Genomic DNA, 23,248 nt, shown 5'->3' on the forward strand with positions numbered 1-23,248 from the left:
TGCTAAGGTGTTGCTATGGTATCCGGGGTGGTTGCTAAGGTGTTGCTAGGTAGTTGCTAGGTGGTTGCTAGGGTGTTGCTAGGCGGTTGCTAAGGTGTTGCTATGGTATCTGGGGTGGTTGCTAAGGTGTTGCTAAGTGGTTGGTAGGTGGTTGCTAAGGTGTTGCTAGGCGGTTGCTAAGGTGTTGCTATGGTATCTGGGGTGGTTACTAAGGTGTTGCTAGGTGGTTGCTAGGTGGTTGCTAAGGTGTTGCCAGGTGGTTGCTAAGGTGTTGCTATGGTATCTGGGGTGGTTGCTAAGGTGTTGCTAGGTGGTTGCTAGGGTGTTGCTAGGCGGTTGCTAAGGTGTTGCTATGGTATCCGGGATGGTTGCCAAGGTGTTGCTAGGTGGTTGCTAGGTGGTTGCTAGGGTGTTGCTAGGCGGTTGCTAAGGTGTTGCTATGGTATCCGGGGTGGTTGCTATGGTGTTTCTAGGTGGTTGCTAGGTGATGTATATGCATCAATTAGATTAAATGGTGTTTGCACGTTGCTACGCAACGTGCAAATACATCAATCAGCTATGCACGCTAGGTTGCTCTGGCCGTTCGGGGGTGTCCAAACTTTTGACCCGTGTCTCCATTACACACAGTACTGGGGGGCCGGGGTGTCCAAACTTTTGACCCATGGCTCCATTACACACAGTACTGGGGGGGGGCCGGGGTGTCCAAACTTTTGACCTAACGCTGATTTATCCCATAGCTGCTCCATACACTCACAGTACTGGAGTTCTAGCTACCTGTCCTTCGATCTAGCTGCCGTCCTCCGATTGGCCCCATTCATTCCAATGGGGCCACTTCGTACGACATTCGTACGAAATCCGTACGTCGTAACTTTTCGTAACGCATATTTTCGGAAAGAGCTCAATAAGTTCTACAGGTCCTCAATTGGTTTCATCTTCGTATTTCAAAAATTGCGACGTCCACGGGCGTGCAAAGTTCTGCCCATTCATTTTCAATGGTCAAAAAAACGCGTACTTACGAAGTTTTTACGAAAAACGTAAGTCCGATCGGAAAGCTGTATACAAGCCCACCATTCCCGATATGGACGCACGTTTTCTCTTTTGAACGAAGTCGATATTTCGAAAACTGCGGCACTAGTTAACCGGACAAAAAACAGGTGGAATAATAATAATAATAATAATAATAATAATAATAATAATAAGAATAAGACTTAAGAAGAACAATACTGTGATTGCATTACTGCAATCACACTAATAATAATAATAATAATAATAATAAGAAGAAGAAGAATAAGACTTAAGAAGATCAATACTGTGATTGCATTACTGCAATCACACTAATAATAAGAACTAGATTGCAGTTCCTACAGAAACTGCGAGTGTGATTGCAGTGCTGGCTGGTATCTGCTATGGTGTTGCTAAGGTGTTGCTAAGTGGTTGCTAAGGTGTGGCTATGGTATCCGGGGTGGTTGCTAAGGTGTTGCTAAGTGGTTGCTAGGTGGTTGCTAAGGTGTTGCTAGGCGGTTGCTAAGGTGTTGCTAGGTGGTTGCTAAGGTGTTGCAATGGTATCCGGGGTGGTTGCTATGGTGTTTCTAGGTGGTTGCTAGGTGATGTATATGCATAAATTTGATTAAATGGTGTTTGCACGTTGCTACGCAACGTGCAAATACATCAATCAGCTATGCACGCTAGGTTGCTCTGGCCGTTCGGGGGTGTCCAAACTTTTGACCCGTGGCTCCATTACACACAGTACTGGGGGGCCGGGGTGTCCAAACTTTTGACCCGTGGCTCCATTACACACAGTACTGGGGGGCCGGGGTGTCCAAACTTTTGACCTAACGCTGATTAATCCCATAGCTGCTCCATTACACACAGTACTGGAGTTCTAGCTACCTGTCCTTCGATCTAGCTGCCGTCCTCCGATTGGCCCCATTCATTCCAATGGGGCCACTTCGTACGACAATCGTACGAAATCCGTACGACGTAACTTTTCGTAACGCATATTTTCGGAAAGAGCTCAATAAGTTCTACAGGTCCTCAATTGGTTTCATCTTCGTATTTCAAAAATTGCGACGTCCACGGGCGTGCAAAGTTCTGCCCATTCATTTTCAATGGTCAAAAAAACGCGTACTTACGAAGTTTTTACGAAAAACGTAAGTCCGATCGGAAAGCTGTATACAAGCCCACCATTCCCGATATGGACGCACGTTTTCTCTTTTGAACGAAGTCGATATTTCGAAAACTGCGGCACTAGTTAACCGGACAAAAAACAGGTGGAATAATAATAATAATAATAATAAGAAGAATAAGACTTAAGAAGAACAATACTGTGATTGCATTACTGCAATCACACTAATAAGACTTAAGAAGAACAATACTGTGATTGCATTACTGCAATCACACTAATAATAATAATAAGAAGAAGAAGAATAAGACTTAAGAAGAACAATACTGTGATTGCATTACTGCAATCACACTAATAACTAGATTGCAGTTCCTGCAGAAACTGCGAGTGTGATTGCAGTGCTGGCTGGTATCTGCTAAGGTGTTGCTAAGGTGTTGCTATGGTATCCGGGGTGGTTGCTAAGATGTTGCTAGGTGGTTGCTAAGCTGTTGCTAGGCGGTTGCTAAGGTGTTGCTATGGTATCTGGGGTGGTTGCTAAGGTGTTGCTAGGTGGTTACTAGGTGGTTGCGAAGGTGTTGCTAGGTGGTTGCTAAGGTGTTGCTAGGCGGTTGCTAAGGTGTTGCTATGGTATTTGGGGTGGTTGCTAAGGTGTTGCTAGGTGGTTGCTAGGTGGTTGCTAGGTGGTTGCTAGGTGGTTGCTAAGGTGTTGCTAGGCGGTTGCTAAGGTGTTGCTATGGTATCCGGGGTGGTTGCTAAGGTGTTGCTAGGTGGTTGCTAGGGTGTTGCTAGGCGGTTGCTAAGGTGTTGCTATGGTATCCGGGGTGGTTGCTAAGGTGTTGCTAGGTGGTTGCTAGGTGGTTGCTAGGGTGTTGCTAGGCGGTTGCTAAGGTGTTGCTATGGTATCCGGGGTGGTTGCTAAGGTGTTGCTAGGTGGTTGCTAAGGTGTTGCTAGGTGGTTGCTAGGTGATGTATATGCATAAATTAGATTAAATACATCAATCAGCTATGCACGCTAGGTTGCTTTGGCCGTTCGGGGGTGTCCAAACTTTTGACCCATGGCTCCATTACACACAGTACTGGGGGGGCCGGGGTGTCCAAACTTTTGACCCGTGGCTCCATTACACACAGTACTGGGGGGCCGGGGTGTCCAAACTTTTGACCTAATGCTGTTTTATCCCATAGCTGCTCCATACACTCACAGTACTGGAGTTCTAGCTACCTGTCCTTCGATCTAGCAGCCGTCCTCCGATTGGCCCCATTCATTCCAATGGGGCCACTTCGTACGACAATCGTACGAAATCCGTACGTCGTAACTTTTCGTAACGCATATTTTCGGAAAGAGCTCAATAAGTTCTACAGGTCCTCAATTGGTTTCATCTTCGTATTTCTAAAGTTGCGACGTCCACGGGCGTGCAAAGTTCTGGCCATTCATTTTCAATGGGCAAAAAAACGCGTACTTACGAAGTTTTTACGAAAAACGTAAGTCCGATCGGAAAGCTGTATACAAGCCCACCATTCCCGATAAGGACGCACGTTTTCTCTTTTGGACGAAGTCGATATTTCGAAAACTGCGGCACTAGTTAACCGGACAAAAAACAGGTGGAATAATAATAATAATAACTAGATTGCAGTTCCTACAGAAACTGCGAGTGTGATTGCAGTGCTGGCTGGTATCTGCTTTGGTGTTGCTAAGGTGTTGCTAAGTGGTTGCTAAGGTGTGGCTATGGTATCCGGGGTGGTTGCTAAGGTGTTGCTAAGTGGTTGCTAGGTGGTTGCTAAGGTGTTGCTAGGCGGTTGCTAAGGTGTTGCTATGGTATCTGGGGTGGTTGCTAAGGTGTTGCTAGGTGGTTGCTAAGGTGTTGCTAGGCGGTTGCTAAGGTGTTGCTATGGTATCCGGGGTGGTTGCTAAGGTGTTGCTAGCTGGTTGCTAGGTGGTTGCTAAGGTGTTGCTAGGCGGTTGCTAAGGTGTTGCTATGGTATCCGGGGTGGTTGCTAAGGTGTTGCTAGGTGGTTGCTAGGTGGTTGCTAAGTTGTTGCTAGGCGGTTGCTAAGGTGTTGCTATGGTATCCGGGGTGGTTGCTAAGGTGTTGCTAGGTGGTTGCTAGGGTGTTGCTAGGCGGTTGCTAAGGTGTTGCTATGGTATCCGGGGTGGTTGCTAAGGTGTTGCTAGGTGGTTGCTAGGTGGTTGCTAGGGTGTTGCTAGGCGGTTGCTAAGGTGTTGCTATGGTATCCGGGGTGGTTGCTAAGGTGTTGCTAGGTGGTTGCTAGGTGGTTGCTAGGGTGTTGCTAGGCGGTTGCTAAGGTGTTGCTATGGTATCCAGGGTGGTTGCTAAGGTGTTGCTAGGTGGTTGCTAGGGTGTTGCTAGGCGGTTGCTAAGGTGTTGCTATGGTATCCGGGGTGGTTGCTAAGGTGTTGCTAGGTGGTTGCTAGGTGGTTGCTAGGGTGTTGCTAGGCGGTTGCTAAGGTGTTGCTATGGTATCCGGGGTGGTTGCTAAGGTGTTGCTAGGTGGTTGCTAGGTGGTTGCTAGGGTGTTGCTAGGCGGTTGCTAAGGTGTTGCTATGGTATCCGGGGTGGTTGCTAAGGTGTTGCTAGGTGGTTGCTAGGTGGTTGCTAGGGTGTTGCTAGGCGGTTGCTAAGGTGTTGCTATGGTATCCGGGGTGGTTGCTAAGGTGTTGCTAGGTGGTTGCTAGGGTGTTGCTAGGCGGTTGCTAAGCTGTTGCTATGGTATCCGGGGTGGTTGCTAAGGTGTTGCTAGGTGGTTGCTAGGTGGTTGCTAGGGTGTTGCTAGGCGGTTGCTAAGGTGTTGCTATGGTATCCGGGGTGGTTGCTAAGGTGTTGCTAGGTGGTTGCTAGGTGGTTGCTAGGGTGTTGCTAGGCGGTTGCTAAGGTGTTGCTATGGTATCTGGGGTGGTTGCTAAGGTGTTGCTAGATGGTTGCTAGGTGGTTGCTATGGTGTTGCTAGGCGGTTGCTAAGGTGTTGCTATGGTATCCAGGGTGGTTGCTATGGTGTTTCTAGGTGGTTGCTAGGTGATGTATATGCATAAATTTGATTAAATGGTGTTTGCACGTTGCTACGCAACGTGCAAATACATCAATCAGCTATGCACGCTAGGTTGCTCTGGCCGTTCGGGGGTGTCCAAACTTTTGACCCGTGGCTCCATTACACACAGTACTGGGGGGCCGGGGTGTCCAAACTTTTGACCTAATGCTTTTTTATCCCATAGCTGCTCCATACACTCACAGTACTGGAGTTCTAGCTACCTGTCCTTCGATCTAGCTGCCGTCCTCCGATTGGCCCCATTCATTCCAATGGGGCCACTTCGTACGACATTCGTACGAAATCCGTACGTCGTAACTTTTCGTAACGCATATTTTCGGAAAGAGCTCAATAAGTTCTACAGGTCCTCAATTGGTTTCATCTTAGTATTTCAAAAATTGCGACGTCCACGGACGTGCAAAGTTCTGCCCATTCATTTTCTATGGGCAAAAAAACGCGTACTTACGAAGTTTTTACGAAAAACGTAAGTCCGATTGGAAAGCTGTATACAAGCCCACCATTCCCGATATGGACGCACGTTTTCTCTTTTGAACGAAGTCGATATTTCGAAAACTGCGGCACTAGTTAACCGGACAAAAAACAGGTGGAATAATAATAATAAGAATAAGACTTAAGAAGAACAATACTGTGATTGCATACTGCAATCACACTAATAATAAGAAGAAGAAGAATAAGACTTAAGAAGAACAATACTGTGATTGCATTACTGCAATCACACTAATAATAAGAATAAGACTTAAGAAGAACAGTACTGTGATTGCATACTGCAATCACACTAATAATAATAATAAGAAGAAGAAGAAGAATAAGACTTAAGAAGAACAATACTGTGATTGCATTACTGCAATCACACTAATAATAAGAAGAAGAAGAAGAATAAGACTTAAGAAGAACAATACTGTGATTGCATTACTGCAATCACACTAATAATAAGAAGAAGAAGAAGAAGAAGAAGAAGAAGAATAAGACTTAAGAAGAACAATACTGTGATTGCATTACTGCAATCACACTAATAATGTGCAATATCTCTCCTGCTGGACTCTATATTGCTATATTGTATATACTGCTTTATTATATATATATATATATATATATATACAGTTGTGGTCAAAAGTTTACATACACTTGTAAAAAAACATAATGTTATGGCTGTCTTGAGTTTTCAATAAGTTCTACAACTCTTATTTTTCTGTGATAGAGTGATCGGAACACATACATGTTTGTCACAAAAAACAGTCATAAAATTTGGTTCTTTCATAAATTTATTATGGGTCTGCTGAAAATGTCACCAAATCTGCTGGGTCAAAAATATACATACAGCAACAAAATTTGTCAATTTTGGTGATGTAGTGAGTTGTGTCAATCAAATTAGCTTCATGTCATGGCCTCTTCACTTCTTGTAAGTGATTCTGATTGACTACAGCTGTTGACTTCTCATGAGCCCATTTAAATAGGGCTCATTTGACCCAGTGATTAGACTCAGCTACAAAAGCTACAATGGGAAAGTCAAAGGAACTCAGTGTGGATCTGAAAAAGCGAATTATTGACTTGAACAAGTCAGGGAAGTCACTTGGAGCCATTTCAAAGCAGCTACAGGTCCCAAGAGCAACTGTGCAGACAATTATACGCAAGTATAAAGTGCATGGAACAGTTGTGTCACTGCCACGATCAGGAAGAAAACGCAAGCTATCACATGCTGCCGAGAGGAGATTGGTCAGGATGGTCAAGAGTCAACCAAGAATCACCAAGAAGCAGGTCTGCAAGGATTTGGAAGCTGATGGAACACAGGTGTCAGTCTCCACAGTCAAGCGTGTTTTACATCGCCATGGACTGAGAGGCTGCCGTGCAAGAAAGAAGCCCTTGCTCCAGAAAAGGCACCTTAAGACTCGGCTGAAGTTTGCTGCTGATCACATGGACAAAGATAAAACCTTCTGGAGGAAAGTTCTCTGGTCAGACGAAACAAAAATTGAGCTGTTTGGCCACAACACCCAGCAATATGTTTGGAGGAGAAAAGGTGAGGCCTTTAATCCCAGGAACACCATGCCTACTGTCAAGCATGGTGGTGGTAGTATTATGCTCTGGGGATGTTTTGCTGCCAGTGGAACTGGTTCTTTGCAGAAAGTAAATGGGATAATGAAGAAGGAGGATTACCTCCAAATTCTGCAGGAAAACTTAAAACCATCAGCCCGAAGGTTGGGTCTTGGGCGCAGTTGGGTGTTCCAACAAGACAATGACCCAAAACACACATCAAAAGTGGTAAAGGAATGGCTAAACCAGGCTAGAATTAAGGTTTTAGAATGGCCTTCCCAAAGTCCTGACTTAAACCCCATTGAGAACATGTGGACAGTGCTAAAGAAATGGGTTCATGCAAGAAAACCATCACATTTAGCTGAACTGCACCAATTCTGTCAAGAAGAGTGGTCAAACATTCGACCTGAAGCTTGCCAGGAGCTTGTGGATGGCTACCAAAAGCGCCTAGTTGCCGTGAAAATGGCCAAGGGACATGTAACCAAATACTAATGTTGCTGTATGTATATTTTTGACCCAGCAGATTTGGTGACATTTTCAGCAGACCCATAATAAATTTATGAAAGAACCAAATTTTATGACTGTTTTTTGTGACAAACATGTATGTGTTCCGATCACTCTATCACAGAAAAATAAGAGTTGTAGAACTTATTGAAAACTCAAGACAGCCATAACATTATGTTTTTTTACAAGTGTATGTAAACTTTTGACCACAACTGTATATATATATATATATATATATATATATATATATATATATATATATATATATATAATTCTTTTTTTTTTCTCCAGTTTTCCTTGTGTATGTTCATTTTTTACTGTAATGATGCTGCTGGAATTTTAATTTCCCTCAGGGAACTACGGGAAGAACACAGATTTGAAAGTTGTATTAAAACCCAAACTCATTATATACAGATCATTATACACTATTACCCATGCTTTAGTACAGCAACTGTAAGAACTGACTGTTCACTTGCTGCCTAATATATACACCTCCCCGTTAGAGGAGACACTGGACCCTTCAGCTGATGGTGGCTTTAATGTTATGGCTGATCAGTGTATTTTTTTTGACTGTATAAAGGATACGTGTGTTTCTCTGACCCCCTGCAGGTGGTGCTCACGAGGGCCAGAAGATGGTAGTGGATCGTTCTTTTTCCAAAGGCTGGAGCCGGGACCCCCCCGGCCAGGCTGTGGCCATGCGACAGCGCAGCGCCACGACCGCCGGCTCGCCGGGGATCGAGAAAGCTCGGAGTATCGTCCGCCAGAAGACCGTCGGTTAGTCTCTCTACACCGCTTACACACTAATCACTGCACTACAATCATTACATTACATTACATTACATTACATTACATTACATTACATTACATTTGGCAGACGCTTTTGTCCAAAGCGACTTACAATATTGAAGTGCAAATAATAGAAGAGGTTAAGTACAAAAATAATAGAAGTTAAAAATAAAGCATCTATAGATAGGGCCTTAAGGAGGTCAGAGGGAAATAATAGGATAGAGGAGTGAAGGAGAGGAAGAAGGAAATGAGGTTAGAAGTAGTTAGTGTGTTAGAGGTGTTAGGAGAGTAAGTGTTCTTTGAAGAGCTCTGTCTTCAGGAGTTTATTAAAGATAGTGAGAGATTCTCCTGATCTGGTAGTGGAAGGTAGTTAGTTAGAGGTGTTAGGAGAGTAAGTGCTCTTTGAAGAGCTTTGTCTTCAGGAGTTTATTAAAGATAGTGAGAGATTCTCCTGATCTGGTAGTAGAAGGTAGTTAGTTAGAGGTGTTAGGAGAGTAAGTGCTCTTTGAAGAGCTCTGTCTTCAGGAGTTTATTAAAGATAGTGAGAGATTCTCCTGATCTGGTAGTAGAAGGTAGTTAGTTAGAGGTGTTAGGAGAGTAAGAGCTCTTTGAAGAGCTCTGTCTTCAGGAGTTTATTAAAGATAGTGAGAGATTCTCCTGATCTGGTAGTAGAAGGTAGTGTGTTAGAGGTGTTAGGAGAGTAAGTGCTCTTTGAAGAGCTTTGTCTTCAGGAGTTTATTAAAGATAGTGAGAGATTCTCCTGATCTGGTAGTAGAAGGTAGTTTGTTCCACCATTGGGGAACTCTGTATGAGAACAGTCTGGATTGCTTTGTGTGAATGTTTGGCAAAGCGAGGCGACTCACACAAAGCAATCCAGACTGTTCTCATACAGAGTTCCCCAATGGTGGAACAAACTACCTTCCACCAATCACCTGTTCAACACGTTCACAATCAGCTCACTAAAGTGCAGCATGTTTACCATCTCTTTACTAACTAATTTTATTAGTGTAGTTAACTTTTACTCCACTGCAGTAAATACAAATCAGGTCTGAATGAGTGCCCTCTTATGAACAGCTGTACACATGCATTTCTGGACAAGCTGAAAAATCCAGAGCAGTCCATAAGAGTGAAAGAAGCATCTGGTCTGAAAATTAAGGAATAGACAATAATAATTCCTGAATTGCTGCACTACCTGCCCCCTATCTGAAGATGTACAAAAAACATACGCCCTAAAGTTAAGTAGTTAATCAGCAGCAGCAGTTAGGTTGCTGAACTTTAGCAGCTCCACTGCTATAATGGTTAATTTGTATCGGGGGCTTGAAGGGTTTCCCAATTATTAAAGGGAGTATTTTACTTCTTTGTCGTAACTCTGTTCCAAAGGAAGGGGTTACACTAGTGCTGGGCGATTATGGCCTAAAAAATAATCATTGATTTTGATCATTTCCCCCAGTTTTAATTATCAGGGTTTGTACGGTCATGAAAAACCTGAAAAAGTCATGGAATTTGAAAAAAGCCTGGATACGTTCTGGAAAAATAAAAATACCCAGAAAGTTTTGGAAAAGTTTTGGAAATTTGGTCTACAAATCTTTGTGTTGCAGTTTATCGATGGAGAAAATCTATTTTGAGCTACAAATACATCAAATACATCAATCAGCTCAGAGTTAATTCAGTAATTTAACTCTACGCAATGAAGCTCTCTGCATTTTATTATTAAAAATTGTGTTGCAAACTTTTTTTTCTGATTCATTTTAGACCTACTATAATCAATTTTTAATTATTTTAATTATAGTTTTGGTTTTATTGTCCATGTCTGCACTGATGTTTTAAAATTTGTATGGTCTTGAAAATTTGCCTTGTAGGCCTGAAAAAATCAAGAAAAAACCCTGGAGAATTATTGGTTAAAACATGTGTGAACCCTGGTTAATAAAGATGTAAAATCAGTAGTCCTGTCACAATAATTGCAATATCGATTTATCGTACAATAAATTAACATGATCTCAATAATTTTTGATAATCATGATATCGTCTATTGTGTTTATTTGTATGTCTGTTCAATACCTGTGAATCTAAAGTAGGTACTAAAGTAGGCAAAGAAATAAGTATATCATTTCTTAACTAATTATAATAAATGAATAATTCAATTTTCGATGTCTTTAAAAAGTGTATAATTGTTTTTTATTCTATTTAGTCAACATTATGTCAGTGGCATTTAATAGTCTTAAAATTACAAAAATATCGAGTATCGCAATCATTTCTGTGACAATATATCGTCTACAAAAAATCTTATCGTGACAGGCTTACAAATCATGATTACTCCGTTTTGAAAATCACATTAAAACTGTAATTTGAATTGAACTGAATTAATCGTGAAAATTACCAAACATTAGGTTACACGTAAAAACAAGGGGTAGGGTTCAAAAAAGAGAAATAGGATTCGGCCTTAAAAAACCTTAATGTACAGAATATAAGGTAACACACACACACACACACACACACACACACACACACACTTTGATTTAGACTTGGTTCTAGACTCTCTGTTGTGTATACGTCAGTATGGCGACGGACGAAGACGACGAGTGGCAGTCTTTCATGTCCTGCCACTCCTGCCTCTCTCTTTGCCTCTCTCTCTCTCTAACGGTCACTGCTGTCTGCCTCGCTGCCTCTCTGTGCCCTGTCTCACACTCTTCACTTTTTCTCTTCTTCATCCTCCCTTCCTCTCTCTCTCCCCTTCTCTTCCTCCCTCTCTCTCGCCCCTTTCTCTCTCTCTCCCTCCTTCACTCCCTCCCTCACCCCCGCCTCTGTGCCGGGTGGCAGCTCTGCGGAGCTGCTCGACGGGTGACAGTCTGTTATCTTCAGCGTTTATCCGCAGCGCTAAGAGCGCGCCCGTCCTCGTCCACCCCGCCCACCCCCTCCTGCCTGACTCTGTCCTCACCCCCCTCGCAGACCACCTGCCAGGTAGAGCCTCTCCGCCTGCCTGCCTGCCTGCCTGCCGCTAAAACTCGCACTCTGTGTGTGTGTGAGTGTGTGTGAGTGTGTGTGAGTGTGTGTGAGTGTGTGTGAGTGTGTGTGAGTGTGTGTGAGTGTGTGTGAGTGTGTGTGAGTGTGTGCGAGTGTGTGCGAGTGTGTGTAAATAAAAGGCTTGTGTCAAATTTGTTGTAATTGTGATGTAACAGTCTAGCTCCCCTGTATTAGTTAAACCCCACCCCCTTCATTATACAACAGTTCAGCCCCACCCATTCAGTGTGTGTGTGTAGTGTGTGTTTGTGTAGTGAGTGTGTTTATTAAGTTTGTATGTTTGTTTGTGTAGTGAGTTTATATGTGTTTAGTATATGTTTGTGTAGTGTGTGTGTAGTGAGTTTATATGTGTGTTTGTGTAGTGTGAGTATATGTTTGTGTAGTGAGTGTGTTTGTGTAATGTGTGTGTGTAGTGAGTTTGTGTGTTTGTGTAGTGTGTATATGGTGTTTTTGTAGTGAGTTTGTACAATGTGTTTGTGTAGTGAGTGTGTAGTGTGTGTGTAGTGAGTTTATATGTGTGTTTGTTTAGTGTGTGTATTAGTGCTGGACCCGAATATTCGGGTATTCGGATATTCGTTCGTTGAGTAGGTATTCGGTTTTTAATTTTGGTATTCGGATATTCGTTTTTTTTTCTCCTTTCCAGAGTTCCACCTCACTCTAACCACTTCTGTTCTCGCGGGTCCCGTCAGAATATCTTGCGCGCGGGACAGAACTGAACTGTTATTGGCTGGAGCGGGAGTTTAATCCAGACGATGCGGGAGCAAATTAATAAATAGTTAAGAAAACTGTAATAATTGTAAACAAAAAAAAACCTAAAGAAAACTCTCAACGCGCAGGATGGACCGACACACACACGCACACACCGATGGTGTTTGGACTGGGGTAAGGAACGGGACCGCACTATTCAGCGCTGCTGTTTTAATAAATATATAAGTAAAATTGAAGCATTAAATGTAGTTTATTTAATTTATATTAGGAACGTGGGGCGGGAGCGGCAGAAATGTGTATGTGGCGGGCGGGCGCGGGATTAAAAGAAGCAATTTTTTTGCGGAGCGGTAACGAGACAGAAACGCGGGAGCGTGGAAGAGTGGGTTTAAAAATCAGTCTCGCGCAGACCTCTATTATACATGATAAAAAAAACGAAACTGATTTATATAATAAAACGTAAGGGGTAATGTGGCAACAGTAGGGGCTAAATCGGTTACAAAAGCCTGGCTTACAAAAATGATGTCTGAACGAATTTCCTCTTATCTAATATAATTTAAAATGGTTTAAAAATATAAAATAATTTCTAAGCAAACGAAATATTTAATATTGAGCTTATAGCCCAAGTGCAAAAATACAAAATCAGTAATACGGCTATGCCCTGCACAATCCTTTAACCGAAATAGACCAAGTACAATAACGTCATTAACAATGACTTTCCTCTACTCTAATATAATTTAACATGGTTTAAAAATATAAAATAATTTCTAAACAAACGAAATATTTAATATTGAGCTTATAGCCCAAGTGCAAAAATACAAAATCAGTAATACGGCTATGCCCTGCACAATCCTTTAACCGAAATAGACCAAGTACAGTTTACAATGACTGTCCTCTAATATAATTACCAATGTTTAAGAATATAAAATACTTCCTGAACAAACGTTTTTTTTGTTTGTTTTTTTAAGCAAATAGCCTAAGTGTGAAAACACAAACAGCAATTTACTGGGCTGGCTTGCGCAGCGGAGAAACCGTGCAGCAGCCTCCTAGCCTGCTTACGCATCGGATAAGCCGCGGTGTGGGGCAGCAGAAATTCCGGGATGAAAACACAAAGAAATCTGGGCTAAAAACACAGAAAAAATATGGGGTGAAAACACAAAAATATGGGGGATAAAAACACCAAAAATCCGGGGTGAATATGTCTCGTCGGTCAGAGCAAATTGAACATTTTTCAGTGGATTAAAGGGGCCGTGAATTGCTTTTTTTATTTATTTTTTTTACCTCTTTTTTTAAAAACGAATATTCGAATATTCGCTTCGAATCAGTGCCGAATATCCGGAGCTCAAAAAACGCTATTCGGGCCAGCCCTAGTGTGTATATAGTGTTTGTGTAGTGAGTGTGTAGTGTTTGTGTAATGTGTGTGTAGTGAGTTTATATGTGTTTGTGTAGTGTGTGTATATAGTGTTTTTGTAGGGAGTGTGTAGTGTTTGTGTAATGTGTGTGTAGTGAGTTTATATGTGTTTGTGTAGTGTGTGTATATAGTGTTTTTGTAGGGAGTGTGTAGTGAGTGTGTATAATGTGTGTTTGTTTAGTGAGTGTGTGTGTGTGTGTGTGTGTGTGTGTTTTTTGAGTATGTGTAAATAAAAGGCTCATCTCCATTATGTTGTGGTTGTGATGTAACAGTCTAGCTCCGCCCATTCATTTTTCCATCATTTAAGTTCCACCTTTTTTATTTCCAACAGTGTAGGCCCACCACTTAAACATGCAAGCGTGTAGCGTGTGTGTGTAGCGTGAGTGTAGCGTGAGTGTAGTGTGTGTGTAGCGTGTAGTGTGTGTAGCGTGAGTGTGTAGCGAGTGTGTGTAGCGTGAGTAGTGTGTGTAGCTAGTGTGTGTAGCGTATGTGTAGTGTGTGTAGCGAGTGTGTGTAGCGTGAGTGTAGCGTGAGTGTAGCGTGAGTGTAGCGTGAGTGTAGTGTGTGTGTAGCGTGTAGTGTGTGTAGCGTGAGTGTGTAGCGAGTGTGTGTAGCGTGAGTAGTGTGTGTAGCTAGTGTGTGTAGCGTATGTGTAGTGTGTGTAGCGAGTGTGTGTAGCGTGAGTGTAGTGTGTGTAGCGTGAGTGTGTAGCGAGTGTGTAGTGTGTGTAGCGTGTGTGTAGTGTGTGTAGCGTGTTGTGTGTAGCGTGTGTGTAGTGTGTGTAGCGAGTGTGTGTAGCGTGAGTGTAGTGTGTGTAGCGTGAGTGTGTAGAGAGTGTGTGTAGCGTGAGTAGTGTGTGTAGCGTGAGTGTGTAGAGAGTGTGTGTAGCTAGTGTGTGTAGCGTATGTGTAGTGTGTGTAGCGAGTGTGTGTAGCGTGAGTGTAGTGTGTGTAGCGTGAGTGTGTAGCGAGTGTGTGTAGCGTGAGTAGTGTGTGTAGCGTGAGTAGTGTGTGTAGCGTGAGTAGTGTGTGTAGCGTGAGTGTGTAGCGTGAGTGTGTAGCGTGAGTGTGTAGCTAGTGTGTGTAGCGTATGTGTGTAGCGTATGTGTGTAGCGTATGTGTAGTGTGTGTAGTGTGTGTAGCGTGAGTGTAGTGTGTGTAGCGTGAGTGTGTAGCGAGTGTGTGTAGCATGAGTGTAGTGTGTAGGGTGTGTGTAGGGTGTGTGTAGTGTGTGTAGCGTGTTGTGTGTAGCGTGTGTGTAGCGTGAGTGTAGTGTGTTTAGCGTGTAGTGTGTAGCGTGTAGTGTGTAGCGTGAGTGTGTAGCGAGTGTGTGTAGCGTGAGTAGTGTGTGTAGCGTGAGTAGTGTGTGTAGCGTGAGTGTGTAGAGAGTGTGTGTAGCTAGTGTGTGTAGCGTATGTGTAGTGTGTGTAGCGTGAGTGTAGTGCGTGTAGCGTGAGTGTGTAGCGAGTGTGTGTAGCGTGAGTGTAGTGTGTCTGGCGTGAGTGTGTAGCGTGAGTGTAGTGTGTAGGGTGTGTGTAGTGTGTGTAGCGTGTTGTGTGTAGCGTGTGTGTAGCGAGTGTGTGTAGCGTGAGTGTAGTGTGTTTAGCGTGTAGTGTGTAGCGTGTAGTGTGTAGCGTGAGTGTAGTGTGTGTAGCGTGAGTAGTGTGTGTAGCGTGAGTGTGTAGAGAGTGTGTGTAGCTAGTGTGTGTAGCGTATGTGTAGTGTGTGTAGCGAGTGTGTGTAGCGTGAGTGTAGTGCGTGTAGCGTGAGTGTGTAGCGAGTGTGTGTAGCGTGAGTGTAGTGTGTTTAGTGTGTAGCGTGTAGTGTGTAGCGTGAGTGTGTAGCGAGTGTGTGTAGCGTGAGTAGTGTGTGTAGCTAGTGTGTGTAGCGTATGTGTAGTGTGTGTAGCGTGAGTGTAGTGCGTGTAGCGTGAGTGTGTAGCGTGAGTGTAGTGTGTCTGGCGTGAGTGTGTAGCGTGAGTGTAGTGTGTAGGGTGTGTGTAGTGTGTGTAGCGTGTTGTGTGTAGCGTGTGTGTAGCGAGTGTGTGTAGCGTGAGTGTAGTGTGTTTAGCGTGTAGTGTGTAGCGTGTAGTGTGTAGCGTGAGTGTAGTGTGTGTAGCGTGAGTAGTGTGTGTAGCGTGAGTGTGTAGAGAGTGTGTGTAGCTAGTGTGTGTAGCGTATGTGTAGTGTGTGTAGCGAGTGTGTGTAGCGTGAGTGTAGTGTGTAGGGTGTGTGTAGTGTGTGTAGCGTGTTGTGTGTAGCGTGTGTGTAGCGAGTGTGTGTAGCGTGAGTGTAGTGTGTTTAGCGTGTAGTGTGTAGCGTGTAGTGTGTAGCGTGAGTGTAGTGTGTGTAGCGTGAGTAGTGTGTGTAGCGTGAGTGTGTAGAGAGTGTGTGTAGCTAGTGTGTGTAGCGTATGTGTAGTGTGTGTAGCGAGTGTGTGTAGCGTGAGTGTAGTGCGTGTAGCGTGAGTGTGTAGCGAGTGTGTGTAGCGTGAGTGTAGTGTGTTTAGTGTGTAGCGTGTAGTGTGTAGCGTGAGTGTGTAGCGAGTGTGTGTAGCGTGAGTAGTGTGTGTAGCTAGTGTGTGTAGCGTATGTGTAGTGTGTGTAGCGTGAGTGTAGTGCGTGTAGCGTGAGTGTGTAGCGTGAGTGTAGTGTGTCTGGCGTGAGTGTGTAGCGTGAGTGTAGTGTGTAGGGTGTGTGTAGTGTGTGTAGCGTGTTGTGTGTAGCGTGTGTGTAGCGAGTGTGTGTAGCGTGAGTGTAGTGTGTTTAGCGTGTAGTGTGTAGCGTGTAGTGTGTAGCGTGAGTGTAGTGTGTGTAGCGTGAGTAGTGTGTGTAGCGTGAGTGTGTAGAGAGTGTGTGTAGCTAGTGTGTGTAGCGTATGTGTAGTGTGTGTAGCGAGTGTGTGTAGCGTGAGTGTAGTGCGTGTAGCGTGAGTGTGTAGCGAGTGTGTGTAGCGTGAGTGTAGTGTGTTTAGAGTGTAGTGTGTTTAGCGTGTAGTGTGTAGCGTGAGTGTAGTGTGTTTAGCGTGTAGTGAGTGTAGTGTGTTTAGTGTGAGTGTGTAGTGTGTTTAGCATGTAGCGTGAGTGTAGTGTGTTTAGCGTGTAGTGTGTAGCGTGAGTGTAGTGTGTTTAGCGTGTAGTGAGTGTAGTGTGTTTAGCATGTAGCGTGAGTGTAGTGTGTTTAGCGTGTAGTGTGTAGCGTGAGTGTAGTGTGTTTAGCGTGTAGTGTGTAGCATGAGTGTGTAGTGTGTTTAGCGTGTAGTGTGAGTGTGTAGTGTGTTTAGCGTGTAGTGTGAGTGTGTAGTGTGTTTAGCGTGTAGTGTGTTTAGCGTGTAGTGTGTAGCGTGAGTGTAGTGTGTTTAGCGTGTAGTGTGTGTAGCGAGTGTGTGTAGCGTGAGTGTAGTGTGTTTAGCGTGTAGTGTGAGTGTGTAGTGTGTTTAGCGTGTAGTGTGAGTGTGTAGTGTGTTTAGCGTGTAGTGTGTAGCGTGAGTGTAGTGTGTGTAGCGAATGTGTGTAGCGTGAGTGTAGTGTGTTTAGCGTGTAGTGTGAGTGTGTAGTGTGTTTAGCGTGTAGTGTGTAGCGTGAGTGTAGTGTGTTTAGCGTGTAGTGTGTGTAGCGAGTGTGTGTAGCGTGAGTGTAGTGTGTTTAGCGTGTAGTGTGAGTGTGTAGTGTGTTTAGCGTGTAGTGTGAGTGTGTAGTGTGTAGCGAGTGTGTTTAGCGTGTAGTGTGAGTGTGTAGTGTGTAGTGTGTGAGTGTGTAGTGTGTGTAGCGTGTAGTGTGAGTGTGTAGTGTGTGTAGCGTGTGTGAGTGTGAGTGTGTAGTGTGTGTAGCGTGTAGTGTGAGTGTGTAGTGTGTTTAGCGAGTGTGTGTAGCGTGAGTGTAGTGTGTTTAGCGTGTAGTGTGTAGCGTGAGTGTAGTGTGTTTAGCGTGTAGTGTGTAGCGTGAGTGTAGTGTGTGTAGCGTGAGTGAAGTGTGTTTAGCGTGTAGTGTGTAGCGTGAGTGTAGTGTGTGTAGCGAGTGTGTGTAGCGTGAGTGTAGTGTGTTTAGCGTGTAGTGTGTAGCGTGAGTGTAGTGTGTGTAGCGAGTGTGTGTAGCGTGAGTGTAGTGTGTTTAGCGTGTAGTGTGAGTGTGTAGTGTGTCTAGCATGTGTGTAGCGTGTGTGAGTGTGAGTGTGTAGTGTGAGTGTGAGTGTGTAGCGTGTGTGTGAGTGTGTAGTGTGAGTGTGAGTGTGTAGTGTGTGTGGCGTGTGTGAGTGTGAGTGTGTAGTGTGTGTAGCGAGTGTGTGTAGCGTGAGTGTGAGTGTGTAGTGTGAGTGTGAGTGTGTAGTGTGTGTGGCGTGTGTGAGTGTGAGTGTGTAGTGTGTGTAGCGTGTAGTGTGTAGCGTGTGTGTAGTGTGTAGTGTGTAGCATGTGTAGTGAGTGCTGCTGTGTGCTGGTGTTTCTCTCTCTCGTCTGCTGTTTCTGTTTCTCCAGTTTCTCAGTAGAACTCTAGCGTTTCTCTCAGTCCTGCATAATCCTGTTCATTTATCTCATGATAATCTCACTCTGAGAAATTCACAGACTTAATTAAATTATATTATATTATATGAATTATATTATATAAATTTATATTAAGAATAATTATAAACAAACCTGAAATCTCCTTATATCAGCTGTGTGAGCCCTGTGTTTTATCTCAGACGCTCTGAGTGAGATTATTTGTGTTATAACTGTGTAATTATGCTCGTATCTCATTATTACAGGATTACAGTATGTACAGTAATCTCCTCCCCCAACAATCCTGTTTTATCACTGCCTGAATTACTCCCACTGAATGCCTTCATCACACAATACTGTACATACAACACAGTGCCGTGTGTGTGTGCGTGTGTGTGTGCGTGTGTGTGTGTGTGTGTGTGTGTGTGCGTGTGTGTACAGCTTGTTGTTTTGTTTGATTATTAGTGTGTGCATGTGTCTGCTCCCAGCATGTTTCAGGCACAGTGATTTATGTGGAATAATATATTTCTGTATATATATATATATTGTTGTTTATCTGGTCCTGAGGAGCCGCTGACCCACACAGTGTACAGAACCCCGCCCCACACCAACACTGAACTTCTGATTCTCTACAGAATAATTCAGAAAATATACCTTTTACAAGTTTAAAAGTTTACAGGCTTTTACAAGTTTACAGGTTTTTAGAATTCTACAAGTTTTTACAAGTTTTAGTTAGGAGTTATTATATAGAGGAATGTATATTTTATATATAAAGGTTTATATTTAGATTTTATACTGATTTGTCTTTTAAATTTTGTTTTATTGTACAGTACTTTGGTTTACACTTGATGTCCTTTAAATTTGCTTTATAAATAAATTTGACTCGACTAGAAATTTACACAGTTTTACAAGTTTACAAGTTTTTTTTTAAGTTTGGAAGCATACAGGTTTTTGGAAGTTTACCCATTTAACAAGTTTACACATTTTTAGAAATATAAAAGTTTTCACAAATTTACAATTTTTTTTTAGAAGTTTTGAAGTAGTTTACATGTTTACAAGTTTAGAAGTGTTAAATATCAGTAAACTTTCAGTTATTTAAAAAGTTGTTGTAAAAAGCGCTATATAAATAAATAAAAAGTGTATAAAAATAAACATCCTAGTTTAGATGATTTGTTTAACTAAATGAAATAAATACACTAATAAAAACTACACTTTTTAAATGAAGTTAACATACCTTTTCATTCACAATAATAGTTTTTATTTACTAAACAGCATATTGAGGTCAGCTGATAGCGATTGAGGTTATGTCTATATATGGAAACTCAGTAGGATATTAAAAATTGTATATTGTGACCATATGATGTTTTTGACCAAATTATACATTTATATGCATCATTTTCTACTGATCCAAAAGCGGAGTGTTTACACTGTCCCGGGTCGGTGGTTCGTCTGGTCCGGTCCTTCTTGTTCAGAGCTGAGAGTCTTTCTTTTACGTTTTGTGTTTTTTTGCACGTCTGCCTGCAGATCTGGAGGAGCCGGTGCTGGCCCCCCGCGGGCCCCGGGCGCGGCACAGCTCTCAGAGCGAGGAGAGCGCGGCGGCGGAGGTTTTCAGCGCGGCGGTGTCTGCGGCGGCGGCAGAGCTGGAGCAGCCGCCCCTCCCGCGCAGCAGCAGCGCCTCCGACATCATGGAGCCCTTCATCAACGAGCGGGTCAAAGGTGCACTTCCTGTTTCTGACAGCCCCTCTCACACCCCCCACCCCTCCTCCTCCTCCAACACCTCCACCTTCAACACCACCAACACCACGGCCCCCACAGACCCCCCCCAGTGCCCCCAGTGTCCTCAGTGCCCTCAGACCGCCGACCCCCCGAGCAGCGAGAGCCGGGCGTCCTCTCTGGAGGTTGGCGACAGCATCTACGACCACCTCTGCCAGATGCTGCCGGGGCCACAGCCGCCCTTCGTCCCCGACTGGACGTGCCTCGCCGCTACGCCCGCCACACCCACTATACCCGATACACCCGCTAAACACGCCCCACTCGCCGAGGACGACCTTCTCAGCTCCCTGAGAGAGTACTTCATGCTCAGGGACACTGCATACCCTGGGGAGGCGGGGTTTGGGAGTTTAGATGCGGAGGCAGAGGCGGAGTCTATCGTAGAAAGGGGCGGGGTTTTAGACGATAAGGAGATAGACGCAAGCGAGCAGAGTTTCTACGATTGTTTAGAGCACTGTGATTGGGTGTCGACTTGCACGCAGATCAAATCTAGCGAAACCAATCAAACCAATAGATCAGACCAGAATAGATCAAGCGAGGAGCAAACGTCCAATCAGAATCAGAGTTTAGCAGATGATAGGCGGGATTCAGATTCACGGTTACACAGGCAGGACGCGACCGATCGCTCAGGTGAGATGGAACCCATCTCTCAGCACCCGCAATCCACGTTTCGCCCCAGATTGAACCGAGGCGGTTCCAAAAAGCGACAAAGCGGCGGCGGAGGAGGAAGTGGTGGAGGAAGTGGTGGAGGAGGAGGAGGAGGAAGCAGCGGCAGCAGCAGCGGCGGCGGCGTCCACGTCAGTTTCCGTCCGTCCACGGAGTCCGTGCACTTCCTGAACCCGCTGGACCCCAAAGAGGCGCACTGGAAGGTCCGCCTCCGCCGCCTCAGCCACTTCAGTGGCCAATCAGCAGGCTCCAAGCTTCGAGACGGGTCAGGAGGAGGAGGGGGAAGCGGCGGGGAGGCGGACGCGGCGCCGCACCGTCCCGGGCGCATCGGCCGCCCCTCGCTTCCCCGCACTCGCGCATCTCGCTCCAGGTCGCAGGAATCCGGCTGCAGCCCCTCCCGCCAGCAGGTGGCGCTCCTGGGCGGCGTGTATAAGTCGGTGGTCCACGCCCTCTCCAAGCCCAAGAGCCAATCGGCGGCCGGCCCGAGCCACGGCGCCCCCACCAAGCCCCCGCCGGACGCGCCGCTGAAGGACCTGTACTCGCATGTTATGGGCTATTTTGGAAGAAGAGCAGCAGGTGAGGATCCCGTCGGTCTGCAGAAACACGGACGAAAAACAAAAACTCAAAAAACTCAAAAACCCAGCCAGACTAAAGCGCCTGCTCCCTCTCCTCCTCTATATTTTTCTTTAACTGTTTGTTTTTTCTTTTTTGGCTGAATGCGGATTGAACTGAAGCTTTTTTGTGTTTTTGCGCAGTTTAAAAAATAATAAAAAAAATATATATATATATAAAAGAGCCCACAGGCCGACCGATGCCTGCAAAACCTCCTCATCCTCCTCCTCCTCTGGAACGGCCCCTTCCTCCTCCTCCTCCTCCAGCTTCTGGGATCTAATCTCTGCTGCCCTTCTTCTGCCCCCTGGATGCTGCATGCCCCCCCCACGCCGCCCCTCCCTCCCTCTATCTCTCTATCTCCATGTATTTATCTCTCTCTACATCAAAACACATATAAACACACTTAAACACACTTAATTAACTGCTAGTTTGAGTGCTGCCAGCAGAGGGCAGCACTTCACCAGTAAATATCTGTGTTGAGTTGATTGTGATTAATGCTGTAACTGTGGGACTGATGCTGGTGGTTGTTAAGGTATCTAACTAGAGCTGCAACTAATGATTATTTTGGTAGTCGACTAATCTGATGATCTTTTCGATTAGTCGATTAGTCAACGATTATTTCTGCCAAAAACAACAGAAAAACTTAAACTTGAGATTAAACTTGAGATTAAAAAGGCATTTAAATGTCCACATGTTGTTTTAACGTGGGAATTACTGATATTTAGTGAATAAATATGTATAAATCTGTTGTGTTTGGGCACTTTTTTGGAGACACAGACCAAGTTTCTTCTGTCTCCAGCACTTTGTGTAATGCGGTACTGTTACAGATTAACGATTAATCGACAATTAAATTTGTAGTCGACAAATTTAAATAGTCGACGTTGTCGATTATATCGACTAATCGTTGCAGCCCTAATATTTAACCCTTAGGTTGTAGAGTAGATGATTCTGCTCTAACAACAGAACCCGTCAAATGTTTGGACCCACCATCCCAGTAAAGATATATATATATATATATATAATATATTCTGGAGGATTCAGCCTAAACATCTCAGTATATGTTTATATTTCTCTAGATTTATCTGGATAGGGGTTGTATTGAACGATGAGAATCCGGAATAAAAACCAGCTAAAATGAAATAGGAGTAACGAGGATATTTTTAAAAATGTCCAGACTGTTGACTGTATGAGTTACAGTTATAGTGGTGCTGTAACTGACTAATCCAGTAGGGGGGGATACACACCATACACTGATCCTGTGATACACACACACACACACACACACACACACACCCTAACCGTGGGCTGCATAATCTCTAACACACTCACTGCTGTCTGTGATAACCCTGGTTCATTACAGGTGCTTTAAAGGGCAAGTCCACCTAAATATCTGCACAAATCTCCAGTTAAAATCTGTTTCAGATCAGATTTGGGTTTTATTTTATCAATATATCGGCGGTGCAGTTTCGACGTGTCAGTGTGTCTTTGCTATCGTAACCACAGGAAAAGTAAACTTTGCGTGGCTCAAAACGTGCTCAAAAAGGAATGTACTGATTCTCCTAATTAATGATGGGTGTGGTTAATTTTGGGCCTAAAATAATAACAAACCTTATAATAATACACTCGTATAAAATCAGAGTGTCTCTTGCTCATCATTCTCTTTAAGAGTAGATCAGGTGAGCTCTGTCTTTGGTGGATTGCTATTGTAACGGTGCAGCTACCTGGACGTGTTCAACAAACTCTTCTCAGCAGAGGAAACTGAGCTGCTGGTTGACGCTGTGAAGGAGCTCCAGCAGCTCATTTTGGAAATGTAATGTACATTTTACAGTTAACCTCATGAAAAACACAGCAAACATCTAACTTGAAAAGTCTGTGAATCCCTCAGTGTTACTAAAAAATGCTTGTCCAGAGCTAAAATGTTTGCTGTTGTGTGTGGTTAGAGGTGTTTGTTAGTTCTGCTTCTCACTGTATGGTCTGAAAATACACTGTTCATAGTGGTGTTTATTAGCTCATTTGCTCTGTCATTGGGCTCAAAGATGTACTGTAAAGAGTGGTATTATTTGGTTAGTGGTGTTTGTTAGCTTTGCTACTCACT

General features: G+C 44.0%; 1 protein-coding gene across 11 annotated transcripts in view; it reads left to right on the forward strand.

Moving 5' to 3' along the window:
* Positions 1 to 23,248, forward strand: part of ralgapa1 (Ral GTPase activating protein catalytic subunit alpha 1) — a 178,118-nt gene that overhangs the window by 65,003 nt on the left and 89,867 nt on the right. For 5 of the 11 annotated variants that reach the window (XM_049464047.1, XM_049464050.1, XM_049464049.1 and 2 more), the window contains exons 16-18: positions 8,324 to 8,488; positions 11,318 to 11,458; positions 19,630 to 21,117. In XM_049464047.1, the coding sequence (XP_049320004.1) occupies positions 8,324 to 8,488; positions 11,318 to 11,458; positions 19,630 to 21,117 (1,794 nt within the window). The remainder of the gene's footprint in view (positions 1 to 8,323; positions 8,489 to 11,317; positions 11,459 to 19,629; positions 21,118 to 23,248) is intronic. The other 6 variants (XM_049464053.1, XM_049464055.1, XM_049464058.1 and 3 more) reach the window with 3 other exon arrangements.

Source organism: Astyanax mexicanus, chromosome 14 (genome assembly GCF_023375975.1).
Source record: "Astyanax mexicanus isolate ESR-SI-001 chromosome 14, AstMex3_surface, whole genome shotgun sequence".
Taxonomy (NCBI): Eukaryota; Metazoa; Chordata; class Actinopteri; order Characiformes; family Acestrorhamphidae; genus Astyanax; species Astyanax mexicanus.